The sequence below is a fragment of the Peromyscus maniculatus genome, chromosome 11, assembly GCF_049852395.1.
Source record: "Peromyscus maniculatus bairdii isolate BWxNUB_F1_BW_parent chromosome 11, HU_Pman_BW_mat_3.1, whole genome shotgun sequence".
NCBI lineage: Eukaryota > Metazoa > Chordata > Mammalia > Rodentia > Cricetidae > Peromyscus > Peromyscus maniculatus.
In genome coordinates, this window is record NC_134862.1 from 101040136 (window position 1) to 101054748 (window position 14613).

The window sequence follows — 14613 nt, forward strand, 5'->3', positions numbered from 1 at the left end:
GGGAGGGGCGGGGCCGAGAATGGAGGCGTGGTCAGGGCGGGCGGGCGGAGGGGCGTGGTCATGACGCTCAAGAGGCGGGGCGTGAGGCCCTGGGGGCGGGCCGGAACTCCGGCGAGCTGGGCGAAGTATCCCCTCGGAGGTTGAGAGTCACCCACACGCTAGAAGCCTAGCCTTTTTTCTCTAGGCCCATCAGTACCTCATGTGCCTTTGAACCGTATGCATTTCGCTCTTCAATCAGTCTCTCGCCGGCCTCCCAAACCTGTCCGTTCTGGAGCAGACGCGCGTTTGCTCAAGATCAGAGGTCTGTCTCAAAACACTTCTTCCTGGAGCTTCCTGCAGAGCAGTACAAATCTACCGCCAGCCCTCGTCCTGCTGTTAGCCTAACATTAGCTGTCTCTCAGAGTCATCCTTAGAGTTAGTTCATCGGTCAAAAGCTCCCCAGACAGCTCCCCTGGTCTTCAGAGCCACCTGGTGCCTGAATGAACTACGAGAGCTATCTAGAGGTGACTGGAGTGATCTACCCAAGGCTAGAACTTGAATCCTGGCCTCCCAAACACAGGACTGTTACAATTCATTCTCTCCACACGTTCACAATAATTTCAGCCTATATGAATGAAATGGGCTAGCATCCCAAGTCAGACAACCGTGGAAGTACTTAGCTATCCTGAATGTCCACTGCCCATCATTAAGAGAAGGGGGTACTGGGTACTTTGGAGTGGACACAGGTGTTCATTGGAGCTGGGCAGCAACTTTAAGGAGCAGATGTGGAGTCTGGTGGAGCAGCCAACAGGAGCTGGAACTCCAGATGCTAACCTTTGGTTAGTGAGATTAAACATCATTGGGGAAGATGGACTGTGGGCTTGCTTTGGCACTCTGGATCAGCTTACTCTTGTGAGAGCTGAAAGAGCTGCATTCCTGTCCTGAGCTGAAGCCCTCCCCTCTGTCCCTCCACACAGTACATCTATATGCCCTACTTCCCACCTCTCCTTACATTACTGCAAGGTGATACAACCCTATCTATATATTTAGACCCTGTCTTAGGGTTCTAGTGCTATGAAGAGACGCCATGACCACAGCAACTCTTATAAGGGAAAACATTTAACTGGAGCTGGCTTACTGTTCATTATTGTCATGGCAGGAAGCAAAGCAGCATGCAGACAGATATGGTGCTGGAGAAGGACATGAGAGTTCTTACAACTTGATTTAAAGGCAGCAGGAAGTGAACTGTATCACTGAGCATATATGAGACCTTAAAGCCTGTCTCCACAGTGACACACTTCCTCCAGCGAGACCACACCCACTCCAACAAGGCCACACCTCTTAACAGTGCCACTCCCTTTGGTGGCCATTTTCCTTCAAACCACCACAGACACCGTAGGAAACATAGATGGTTTAGACTGGAAAGATCCTTGTGTGGTATGAACAATGCATCTATGTTTGGTTACTGGCAATACGCTCAGCTATGATTCCCTGGTCTCTCTTAACCAACTGAATAAAGTAATCTGTTCCAAAAATGAGACCCAAGGCTTTGATATGATGAAATCCCAAGCTGGGACAGAGTAAATCTTTATCAAATGGTGGCTACTGGACTCCACAGATACATAGTAGGACTTTTTGGTGGGCTTGGGAGGGCACACACTTAAAATTTTTTTTGCCTGCATGGATGTCTGTAACCTTGTGTGTTACTGGTGCTCAAGGAGACCAGAAGAGTGACGTGGAGTTACAGACAGCTGTGAACCACCATGTAGGTGTTGTGATTGAACCCAGGTCCTCTGGAAGAGCAGCCAGTGTTGGTAATGCTGACATGGTAGTAGTCAGAAGCTCCCGTTGTTGATCCCAGAGTCATGGGAAGGATGACTAAGAGATCAGACACAAACCCTGGGGTGCAGCCCAGACAGAAAAAGGTCATGTAGCCTTTCTTAAAAATTCTGATGGTGGCTGGGCAGGGGCGCTCATGCCTGGAATTTCACTGCTTGGAAGACTAAGGCAGGATTGCTGAGTTCAAGGGCAGCCTGGGCTACACCAAGACCTTGTCAGTTGGGGGCACAAAAGTCCTTGTGCCCAGAGCACTAGGGAAAACAGGGATGTTAGACATGCGGGGGCCTCTCCTCAAAGGAGGAATGACTTGTTTTCTGCCCAGAAGGCAGGTGTAGCTATTATTAATGAACTGGTGATCTTTTTGCTATCTGTAGAGGCAGACCTCACCCACCTTGTGCAGTAGAGACAGACCTCACCTAAAATGTTTATCCCAGACTCTCCGCTCACTAGATAGACCTTTATTTCCCAGTTAATAGGCATCCCTAGGGGAGGTGTCACAGGTACTTTATAGCCTATTAGCTTCTCTGGTGTCTCAGCCAGAGACCACACCAGATTCTATGCCTTTTAGCTATAGAACCCATCTTCATAGTCACATGTACTTTGTAAATGAGTTTTTGTGTAGTCTCACCTTAAGTTTTATTGTATACCTGGAATGGGATGATTGTTGCATGCAAACCGTTATCCAAATTCTGTTGTGTTTAAATATGCCTACCTTAAACTGCCCGGCATCAGATTCTCTGAGGTTTGATCCACATTGGTGAAGTCAATCTGAACCAAGTTTTCATTTTCCTCACAGATGGCTCCATCACCTGCCTTAACACCTGTAGAGACACCCTCACTTGTTTCAAAACAAAGCAAAACCAAACATAAACATTCATGAAGGTATATGGGAAGGACAAAACATAAATGTACATAGACAAGAAATAAAGCTGGATGTGGTGGTTTAAGCCTGTAATCACAGTGTTCAGGAGGCAGAGGGAAGAGAATCAGGAGTTCAAGTCTGTAGATGAACAGTCTTATTAATTAAGAAACACAGTGTAGCTGGAGAGTTTTCTCTCAGGGTCCTGCCAAGCCCCGGCAGTCCGACAGCCCACTTATAAAACAAACACACAGATGCTTATATTATTTAAACTGTTTGGCCTAATGGCTCAGGCTTCTAGCTATCTAGTTCTTACATCTTAAATTAATCCATTTCTATAAATCTATACCTTGCCACGTGGCTCGTGGCTTACCAGCATCTTCACTTGCTGCTTGTCATGGCAGCGGCTGGCAGTGACTCCCTCCGCCTTCCTGTTCCCTCAATTCTCCTCTCTGTTAGTCCCGCCTATACTTCCTGCCTGGCTACTGGCCAATCAGTGTTTTATTTATTGACCAATCAGAGCAACACATTTGACATACAGACCATCCCACAGCAAAACAGAGCCAAATGCAGAGTTAAGAGCCCAAGAGGTCAGAGCAGTAGCTGAGAGCTGAGACTTAAAACCACCTTCTTACCCTTCCTGCCGCTGCCGTCCTTCCCCTCAGCAAGAGACCTACTTCCTGTGTGTCTTTTTATTGACTTTCTGTTCTGCCTTCTCATTGGTTGTAAACCCAACCACATGACCTCCTCATCACTGCCTGTCTATATAGACCTCCAGGTCTTCTATGGTTGGTATTGAGATTAAAGGCGTGTGTCTCCATGCTGGCTGTATCCTTGAACACACAGACATCTGTTTGTCATGTGATCTGGATTAAAGGTGTGCGCCACCACTGCCTGGCTTCTGCTATGGCTTGCTATTATCTCTGACCCCCCAGGCAACTTTATTTATTAACATACAAATAAAATCACATTTCAGTACAAATAAAATATTACCATACAAGTCAGCCTCAGATACAAAGCAAGTGTGAACCAGCCTGATCTGCAAGAGATGGTCTCAACAAAACAAACAAAAAACAAAACAAAAAGCCAGGTGCCTTTAATCTTTGCAGTGAGGAAACAGGAAGTTCTCCGTGAGTTCAAGGCCAGCCTGGCAACACAGCAAGTCTCAGGATATCCAGGATTATGTAGAGAGCCCTTGTGTCAGAAAAGAAACAAAAAATGGGGGTGGGGGGGGGGAGAAACATGTGCACGTGCAGCTTAAAACTACATTTCCTGAGGCTAAGTGTGTATAGTGCGTCCAGCACTTGCTCCATGTTAAACCACAGTCTTGGTCAGTGTTCTGTTGAGACACTGTGGCCATGGCAACTCTAATAAAAGAAGTATTTAATTGGCACTTGTTTACAGTTTCAGAGGTTCAGTCCATTATCATCATGGTGGGAAGCATGGTGGCACACAGGCAGACGTGGTGCTGGAGAGGTACTGAGAGTTCTTGTGAATGGATGATTCTCTCCCACTCACCAATTCCCAAATAACCACTCAGAGGCTTAATATTACTTATAAATGCTTGGCGTTAGCTCAGGCTTATTACTAGCTAGCTCTTACACTTAAATTAACCCATAATTCTTATCTATGTTTAACCATGTGGCTTGGTACCTTTTCTCAGTGCAGCATTCTCATCTTGCTTTCTCTGTGTCTGGTTGGTGATTGCTTTGACCCTGCCCTTCTTCTCCCTGTATCTCCGTTTGGCCTTCCAACTCAGCCTTATTCTGCCTGGCTATAGGCCAAAACAACTTTATTATCAACCAATGAGAAAAACACTTATTCACTGTGTACAGAAGGATATCCTGTAGATGTAACCAACCATCTTATCCAAGTGGTTTTTAATGGATTCTTGTCACATTGGGCGCCAGATGTAGATGTAACCAACCGTCTTATTAAATAAGAAACAGAACCAATGTAAAAGAGAAAGCCGAGAGGTCAGAGCTCAGAGCTAAAATCTCATCCTTCCTCCTTTGTGCTCCTAGCTTCCCAAAAGAGACCTATTTCCTGTGTGTATGTCTTTTCATAGTCTTTTGTTCTGCCTTCTCATTGGTTGTAAACCCAAACACATGACTGCCTCGTCACTGTCTGTATGTACATCCCCCCAGGTCTTAAAGGCACATGTCTCCAATGCTGGCTGTATCCCTGAACACACAGAGATCTACCTAGCTCTTCTACCAAGTGCTGGGATTAAAGGTGTGCGCTGCCGCCGCCGCCGCCGCCGCCGCCGCCGCCGCCGCCGCCGCCGCCACCACCACCACCACCACTACCACCACCACACTCTTGCTATGGCTCTAATAGCTCTGACCCCTGGGCAACTTTATTTATTAACATACAATCAAAATCACATTTTAGTACATTTAGAATACCACCACAATATCCCACAGCAAGTTCTACATCTGGATCTGCAGGCAGCAGGAAGAGCAAGCCACAGGGCCTGGCTGGGGCTTTTGAAAGCTGAGTCCACCCCCAGTGACACACTTCCTCCAACAAGCCCACCCCTTTTCCAACAAGGCCACACCTCCTAACCCTTGTCAAGTAGTGCCACTCCCTGATGACTAAGCATTCAAATATATGAGCCTATGGGGGCCATTCTTATTCAAACTACACACCCACTTAATCATCATAATTTTACAGACTGGAAAAGTCATCAATTGAACAATTTTCTCCAAACCACAGAACTCTGAGAGAGGTGGAAGATGAACCGAGGAAGTCAGGTTTGGGCCTCTTAGCTCCTACAGTACCCTCCCTTCAAGCAGTCATGAGGGAGATTTCAAGCAAAACAGCCTTAAGACAGAGGCAAATTTGAGCAGTTTTATTATTTTAAAAATATTCAGTATTAATTTCCATATCATATTTAACAGTAAACTAATTTAGCAGTCCTTAAACTAGATTCACCTACAAAGAGAAGGACTGAAAACTATCCACAAACTCTTTCTGCAGAAGGAAAGGGCAAACATCTGATTCTTCTGGACACTCTACAGTTGCCTACAACCAGTGGTTTAATTGACTGGAGTGACTGCAGCCTGGGCGCCAACTTGAGGGCAGGCTGAAGAGGGAAGGCTGCCACCTGCTGGTCAAATGCATTATTTCCTCACCCTACACCTCAAGACTGGTGAGGTCGTGTTAGTTAAGGACAAAAGACTCACTTTCAATCACCTAGTGACAGATGTGACCAGACAAGGAGAAAACATCTTTTCCTTGGGCTTGCAATCGCACTTTAAAATCCATTATGGGCTACAGCGCGTGGAAAAGCCTGGAAAGTGTGGACAGCAGCAAGCCTACGGAAAGCTTTGCCGGTGGAAAGCAAGCCTGCTTGTGGCGCACGTAAACACTTGCTGGCTTACCAAGTGTGCTGCACAGACATCCGTGGGTTTTCTTCCTGATCAGTGACAGATGATCCTTTCTATTCCATCAAATGACCGCCCTCAGCTCCGCCTGTCGGTGGGTTAACTCCTACAAAAGACAGGCAGCAGGCAGATCTTCTCCCGAGATTGATGTGATTTGTTTTGTAAGATACTCTCTTCGGAGCTGGAGAGATGGCTCAGTGGTGAAGAGCAATAGCTGCTCTTCCAGAGGACCCGGGTTCAGTTCCCAGCCCCGACACGGCAGCTCACAAGTGTCCAGCGGCCCTCATCTGGCTGCTGCCAGCACTGCCTTCACCAGTGCAGACGCTTACAAGCATGCTTACACAAACTCCTGCCAGAGTCCCAAGAAGTCACATCAGGAAGACCTGCTCCCTATCAGTAAGCCTCTAATTTGTTAATGACAACTTGCAAAAACCTCAATGCAACGACCATCTCCCTTCATTGTTTTCTAATGAAGTGTTCAGGGGTAAGAGATGCTGAGGAAAGGGGAAGGGAACCAAAGACGGGGCTGGCGATGCCATGACACCCAGTACTTTGTGTGATAATTAAAAAACACAAATACAAGACCCCGGGAGCCTTGTTCCTTCACTAAGGGACTGATAAGGATGAAGTGAGGGTGAACTGTATGTGTAATGGCTCCTCTTCATTGTCAACTTAACCACCCCTGTGACCGATTTTCTTGATTGGGAAGAGCCATCTCAATATGGTCCATGCCTTCTGAGGGCAAGCCACATACATGGACATGGGAGAAGCTTTCCTTTGCTTTTTCCTGCTTGACCCCACTCTCGCTGGCAAGCTCAGCTCTCCTGCTGCTGAGGCGTTCCTTCAGTGGTATCAGAACCTACTTCTTTAGGATTCCAATACAGACGGAAGACCAGCAGCTCTCTAGGAGACCCCCGGACTCCAGCACCAGGTCAGGGCTGTGGAGACATGCTGTGTTGTGACTCAACTGCCGGACCCCTGGCCTTTCTGTCAGGAGACAGCCATCAAACCCCGCCTGTAAGCCACTCCAATAACCCTCTATCTATATGAAAATGTGGTTATATGTCCTATGTACTCCCACAGGCTAGTGGCCATGGAACAGATTGTTGAACTCATACAGCAAGGCTCCTAAGCTCGACTTGGGTTCCCTCTGGGCTCAGATGCCACCACCCTACAAATTAGGTGACTGTGAGGGGCTAAGTTAAAACATTCAACACATTTTGGTTTCTTGTTCATCTATTTCCTGCAGTCAGAGTGTGGCTGTCATTTATTTTGGGGAGGCACACAGAGAAGGCCTTCTTGAGTCCCAAGCTGCCTTCTTTTTGAGGGTCCTGGTGTCCCCATGTTATCCAGGACTAAGAATATTTAAGGGGCAAGAGGGAACGTTAATATAACATACTTACCTAATAATTGAACTTTGTACTTTTAGCCAAAGTACTTCATATTTTTAGAAATAACAACTGTTATCCCTGGCTTACCCCCATATCTATTACTAACTAAAGGAGGTCCACATTAAGACATTGCGCTCTTTCACTTTCTTGTATGTTCTGTTTGACTCAATTGTAAGTTTATTCTTGACCATAATTTACCTTTGTTTCTATCCATATTACCATTATTTCCATACTGGAATTAAATACTTTTTTCATTAGTTTTAACAGATGTAGCAACAGTGTGATTTATTTTTAGTTATGCTATAAAAACACTTTGGTGTAGATCTCTCAAAAAAGGTAACTTCAGAATGAACGAAAATGGTCATTAAGAGATTTCTAGGCTTTGCTTTTTACATATATAAAAACCTGTATTTAGAATTTCACAGTGAAGAGGTCCTAAATTCTCACACAACACAAGGTCATATAAAAATAGAAGACATGGACACCTTTAAATCTTTAATCCTTTAAGCGGCAAGCATATTTCTCTTCCAGGCCAAACACTGCTCCAACAGAAAGGAAAATAATGACGTGCAAATTATTTACAAAGTATGCAAAGCACACAATAAAGACATCTCACTATATACATGTGTCATATCACGAACGAGTCTACGGTTTTCCTGCCGTGTGCTCTAGTGTTTATGAGTAGAACTGCAACACATCCCTCAGGTACAGCACCAAGGCCCATGTCTGCGACAGAGCAGATTTTAAATGAATCACAAGATACTGAACATCTGGGCAGAGGGTGCTGACGGACTTACTGACATTTCCCGACAGGAGACAAGACAATGAGAGCTGTCCAGGTGGAATATGTACACACACAAGACAAGAGCTTCAAAGAGAACGCTCTAGACAGTTCACGATACATAACCGTCTTCCATGGCTTTTAAAGTAAAAATAAGTATAAACTCTTTAATATTACTTTTAAATCAGTTACATTTTATATGGGGCATAAACGATTAAGGTGATCCAATGAGAAAAAGGGGCCTCTCCTGCAGGCCGCTTTCAGTTATGTCGGAATGGAGGGACCTTATGAAGGGAAACCTGAAAGTTAAAACTGACCAATGACTTTAAATCTAGGGCTCCTTAAGGCTGGGGAGCCTTTACATAAAGGGACTATTTTCTCAACACTTAGGGAATGCATGACCCCTTTGAGGTGGGCAGCCTGCCACACTAGCAATCTGTCCCTCTGCAACAAGCCATGCTTCCAATCTGAAATCATTCTATCAAAACTATCAGGACACACTGTCGAAATGCTACCATTGTAAAGTATTCTTTGTGGTGCTAATGATTTCATGTTGGAATAAAAAGACTTTCAGTCTGTTTCTTCAAAACAAAAACCTGGGTCTCAGTACTTTAGTTAACAGCACAATTATTGCAATAACACAACAGACTCTCAAGTTCATCTTGTGAAGGGTGCTGATGATTTAACCGTAAATCAAACCACAAGCACAGGTTGGCTGCAAGAATTGCACAAATGCACAGTAGAGATTCATCAAAAAAAGGAAAAACACCCTTCGTATTAAATGAAGACCTTACTAATGAGTGTGAGAGCAACTTGAAGTTCAGAAGATAGACTGTAAATAAACGCTGCTGTAGCCACCGTCTCTACATAACTGACAAAATATATATTCTGTCCTAAATTTCCAACACAGGCAGATACTAGCTAGAAGCGAATAGCATTTAGAAACATTTTTTTTTCAAAATTAACATTTTCAAAGAACTTAAAAAACATATCTCACCAAATTTTAAGTCCTTTTTCTGCAAGTAAATGATTCCAAACCTCTATTACTGATAGACAACAGGGTCAATGACCTTTAAACAAGGACTTTGAGCTAGGACCCCAAACTATGTTAAAGGATTAGCAGGTTCAATACATTCTTTGTGGTTTCATATAATTGCTTTGCAATTGATTTAATTGCTTTCTTTTAAAGGAATATATTAGAATTCCTTTAGAAAAAAAGCAACATATTTTGAAAAAAGGGTTATGAAGCTATAATTTCTTAAATATGAATATGAACATATCAAAATCTGAAATGCAGGCTATTTATTCTTGCACTCCTAACATAGGAAAGTGTTTTTTTAAAAAATTTAAATTAAAGAAAAAAGCAAAAAGCTAAAAATCCTTAAGGAACTTAAGGAGTTTTTACAATTCTTAAGTCAATATTTTTGTACTAACAGCTTTGAGTAAGAAGAGGCAGGAAAATAAGAAACCTCAACAAAATAAATAGAGTGAAAATAAACAAAACCCCCTTGGTATATAGAATCCTTTTCCTCCCATGAGATCCCACTGGTGAACACTGGAAAGGAGGCTCCCTGGGTGTCACTCCCACTCACTCTAGTCCACGGCCACAGAACTAGTCTGCAGCCTCAGTATCTAGGAAGGATGCTTTCCTCTTTTGGAGCAGATGAGCACTGGGATAATGATGGCTGAAAAAGAACCGCCACTTTGTCCAGTTTGATTTTTAGTGCAGTGAGGACTGTGAATCTGTCTGGATTCCAATGAGTGAAGGTGGCTGCTGAGCACCAACCGTGGTCAGCACTGGTCTTGGGTTTAGGCGGGGTGGCATAGGGTTAGCAGGGCGAATGAGAGGTGGTGGAGGCTGGTTGAGAGTTGGCCGGGGCTGGATGAACCGAGCCTGCTGCTGGAGTGGAGGAGGTTGCCGGTGAAGAGCAGGGGCAGCAGGCAGTGCGGGACGAAGAAGTGGTGGAGGCTGGTTCAGAGTGGCAGTGGGGACTGATGGTGTTGGAGTGGGTGATGGGGCAGGAGGTGATGGACCCAGAGTCCGAGGAGCCTGTGGGGTCTGTGCCTAGAGGTGAGGAAACAAAAATACACGTATGAGGTTTGAGTCCTAACAAACTTGACACACTATAGTTCGGGCTGTCACAGGAAAAAAAAAAACCAAAACAAATAAAAACAAAACAAAACCATAACACCAGTGTTTATTGGAAGCCCAAGTTTCTTTCTTTTATTTTTAACAAAACAAAAAATAAACCCTTCCTTCCCCACAAAAAAAAAAAAAAAAACCCAAAAAACAAAAAACCCAAAACAAAACAAACAAAAACCCGACAAAGCTACCAAACGGACATCTTTATTAGTAAACAGCTTAACAGTAGAAATAATACACTTTCCGCTCTGCTAGGACCAGAAATCGGCAAGTCATTGTGACTTAGCAGTCACAAGAGAAGCGTCACTGAGGAAGTGTATTGTCAGCCTCGTGCTCATGTACTAGTCCTCACAGATCACCCTCACGGAACACCACACACAAGGTGACTCCTCAGCTCAGAGCAGCTCATACTCCAGACACAAACACACCTCCTCTTCTTCGTCAGTGCTCTTTCCTGACGGCACATTAGAAGCACTTTTTGTCTCCTCCCCTAAAGCGGAGGCATCACCATTAGAAGCCTGGATTCCTTGTTCTGCTTCCCACTCCTGCAATACCTCCTCTAAGTTAAACCGACGCCTGTAGTTTACAAAGAAGTTCTTCACTTGGCCAACAGTCTTGTTGCCAATTACATCTGCAATAGCTTGAAAATCTTTACCATATCTGCGGACACCTGGAAGGCAAAGTAGACAACACACCTGTGAAGGGTCGGTGAGGAGAGCTGTGTGTACTACACATCATGCACACGCACATACCAGCAACCACCAACCTTCTGATAACTCTGCTCACGTCTCAGCTCTGAGACAGAGGCTAAGCTACTACTCAAGGTCACAGATGAAAACCGTCAGTTACGTCATTTCATGGAGCCGGCCACTTGCCTCAACTGAACAATCAGAAACTTACCATTTTTACATACTCAGTTATTTTCTCCCATCCTCTCTTGAACTCTGACACAGTCCATTTATTGTAAAGCACTGAGTTCTTTGCTCCATCCTCAATCCACATTCATTTATTTCCCTAGTAGCCAGCCACCTAAATTTGAGCAACACTGTTGGTGAACAAACTGGATGGGAAGGCGCCATCTCTTTATCCCCTCAATGGACCAAGTGTGCCGTATGGTTCCCCCGTAATGAAAAGCAATTTAATTTGGGGCTTAATAGCAACTTCACCACGACTGCTTGCCTAGCCCACCAAGTTACCAACAAATAGAAGTAATTAAATTATAAAATCAGAATTACCACAATCCATCACTTTTAGCCCATCCAATAGCTCTAAGACCTTGTGTGTGAAGACTGCTAGTACTCTCTTCGGGGAGACTCAGGTCTGTGCTCATCACCTTGAGCTTAAGAAGGGCACACACTGCTACTAGAACATCTTAGGAATAAGGAAAGGCAGTAGTTGGCTTATGGGTTGAGATCAACAATTGTGCTTCAGATCTTAAAATGGGAGATAATCTGTTGAGGTGAATTCCAAGAGATACAAGGATTCATATTTAGAAATAGATGTACCTGACTCAAAATACAAGTCAAAAGTTTTTTATTTATACTTGGGTAACTGTATTGATATCAGAAAATAATCATTCATGAAAGAGATGAGAAAGACGACAAAAAGGAGGCGTAATAAACACCACGTAGTCAAAGATGAGAGCGTAAGATAAAGCCTGTCAAACTCTCCAGAAATACCATGTTCTTACTGACACTGACTGACATGAAATACCCAAAATACCAATACAATGGGGAGTGATTCTGCTCGAAAATTCTACTCTTATTTAGAACTGAGAATTTGGGAACAAATATCTCCAAATAAATTCACCCAGCTGGGCTTGGCCAATGGGGAGTCAGTCTCATGACTTCAGAGCTTTTTGGATGAGAAGTCTGACATCACCACTAACTACATCCCACTGTAAACAGAAGAGGGTTTATAAGCTATGCTCACATTCTGTTCTAAAGGAAAGCCGTGCATGCCAACACAGACATCAGTTACAATGTTTAATCAACATAAACAAGTGTATACTTTCTTTAAACCCAAACTGATTTTCATGGTTCAAGATGAATTCTAACAGTGGCCTAGTTACACTGAGGGTTTGTATGGCAACAGAAATCCCAGGTTACCCATAATAGTTACTGTTAACACTCAAGTGTCCCCCCACCCAGTGTTCTTCAGGAAGCAGTAGCTGTAAAGGGCTCTGTGCCATCTACACACAACCTTGAGAAAGCTACACTGATGAGCAGCCAGACAGGATGCTCTCTCGGCACTCATCTTCACAAGGGCTACTTAATTTACACACGCACTCCTCCCGGAACTTGATTACTTTTGACTGTTCCTTCCTCCTCAATTCTCTCTTGTTAACAAGCCTGATTGTGGCATCAGCACTGTTACACGTGCAAACAAATTCCAGCCTCTAAGCTGAAAACTCTTCCCATGAGAGCGCAGTGTTTCTGAAGACTCTGCTACAGGCTTTCCTCTGTTCACCCAGGCAGGCTTATGGTGAACCCAAGAGAGGCTCTCACTACCCTGCAGACCCTCTGGTTGTGTGGATGACCCCAACTGGTGTCCCAAGGACAAATGCACCCAGATACCAATCTCCTCGGCCTGCAGGGCAGGCTTTGAACTAGCCGAAGCTCCTTGTGGTTGCCTCGAGACTGCAGCTGTCCTGTCTGCTTGCTTCTATGTTCTGACAAACTCCAGAGTTTCTCACCACGAGGTGGAAAAGTCCAGAGAAAATGCAGAGCAGCACAGGTATTACTAAAATACTAAGTCTGTGCAGTGTGCCCAGGAAAAGGGATTTTCTTTATCATAAGGCTTTCTTCTCTTGTTCTTCCTCAAACTCTGGTGGCCACCACACACAGTGGCTTGGTGTGTAGGTGTGTGTGTGTGTGTGTGTGTGTGTGTGTGTGTGTGTGTGTACACGCATGTGTGCGCACAATCATATGGAAACCAGAGGACTAGTTTAAATGTTGTTCCTCAAGTACCATCCACCTAGTTTTCCGAGCCAGGGTCTCCCTGTGCCCTGGAGCTCACCAAGCATGCTAGGTTGGCAGGCCAGAATCCCCCGGATCGGCCAGTCGCTCCTCCCGGCACGGGGACGGCAGGTGCGCACTCCCACACCTGGCTTGTTTTTTTAACCTTGGTTCTAGGGATTGAACCACGGCCCTTGTGCCTTGCACTTCTCTGGCCAATGGAGGGCTGCTTCATCGTCTTTGCACTCCCTGATGACTCCACAGTTTGTTTTATCTGAAGATGGAATCCTTTAAAAATCTACACAAAGTAACAGCCGTCAGCACATTATCTAGAAACTCTTAAGGTCTATATCGTGGTGACAGCCAGCTGGTGTCCTGGGACTGCTTCTTCAGAAGGGTCTCCATCAGCCAGCCAGAGGACAACCTGGTGCAGGCAGTGGCCAGGAACAACCAGACTAAAGACGTGGCACCAGAGCCACTGAGTGGCCCTCCCTCTTCATGTGGTCAGCAAGGGACTCAAATACAATGGTTAAGTCCATCAAATGGTTTAAGGCACATCTGAATGGAAAGTCCCTCTGCTAAGGTCAGGGGGCAAACATCTGCAGACCCCTCCAGAACCACAGCTGTAAATCCTGAGAGGAAAATACTGTTTCTAGTCAACTTTCTAAACTCCTTGCTCTTGCAAATAATTACTTTCAACCCTTGATAAAATTTTAAAAATTTTGTCTGGGAGTTCAGAAAAAATGGAATTGTCACTATCATATTTTATGAAGGTCCCATTTTCCCATCACTATTCTACATTACTCAATATAAATACACCACTACACATACACTTTCAAACATTTCCTGTTTCTCTTTTGTTAAAGGTAATTTTCTTTCTAGTAAAGTGACACACACAGGCAGACTCTGAGTTGGGGGGTCGTGTCCGCTCACACTCTAGGAGCATGTAGACAGTGGTTTCCAGTGACAGTCGTGGACTCTGAGAGCCGGACGACAGCACGGTGTGACCCGCTTCTGGTGTCTGGAGACAACAGAACGCTGAGCACCCACAGCGCCGAGGGACTTGAAGGCAGCAAAACTTCAGGGCACTTACTTTCTCCTGCTTCTCACATCAAAATTTCTTAGAAGAGAGATTTAATATACTTAATATATTTTATCAAAAGTCTATTTTTGAAATAGAGTATGGCATCTAGAACCTCTGAGAATGTGGCTCTTGTCAATAACCAAGAGATACATTTGGACAGTGAAGTCCAAATCATGGCTTCTCCTTCCATT

General features: G+C 44.6%; 1 protein-coding gene across 5 annotated transcripts in view; it reads right to left on the reverse strand.

Moving 5' to 3' along the window:
- Positions 1–7939: 7939 nt before the first annotated feature.
- The window catches only part of Rcor3 (REST corepressor 3), a 41481-nt gene continuing 34807 nt past the window's right edge, over positions 7940–14613 (reverse strand). For 3 of the 5 annotated variants that reach the window (XM_076548228.1, XM_006988146.4, XM_042258871.2), the window contains 2 exons: positions 10810–11051; positions 7940–10303 (listed from right to left, as the gene is read on the reverse strand). In XM_076548228.1, the coding sequence (XP_076404343.1) occupies positions 9959–10303; positions 10810–11051 (587 nt within the window). In that variant the 3' untranslated portion in view covers positions 7940–9958. The remainder of the gene's footprint in view (positions 10304–10809; positions 11052–14613) is intronic. The other 2 variants (XM_076548229.1, XM_076548231.1) reach the window with 1 other exon arrangement.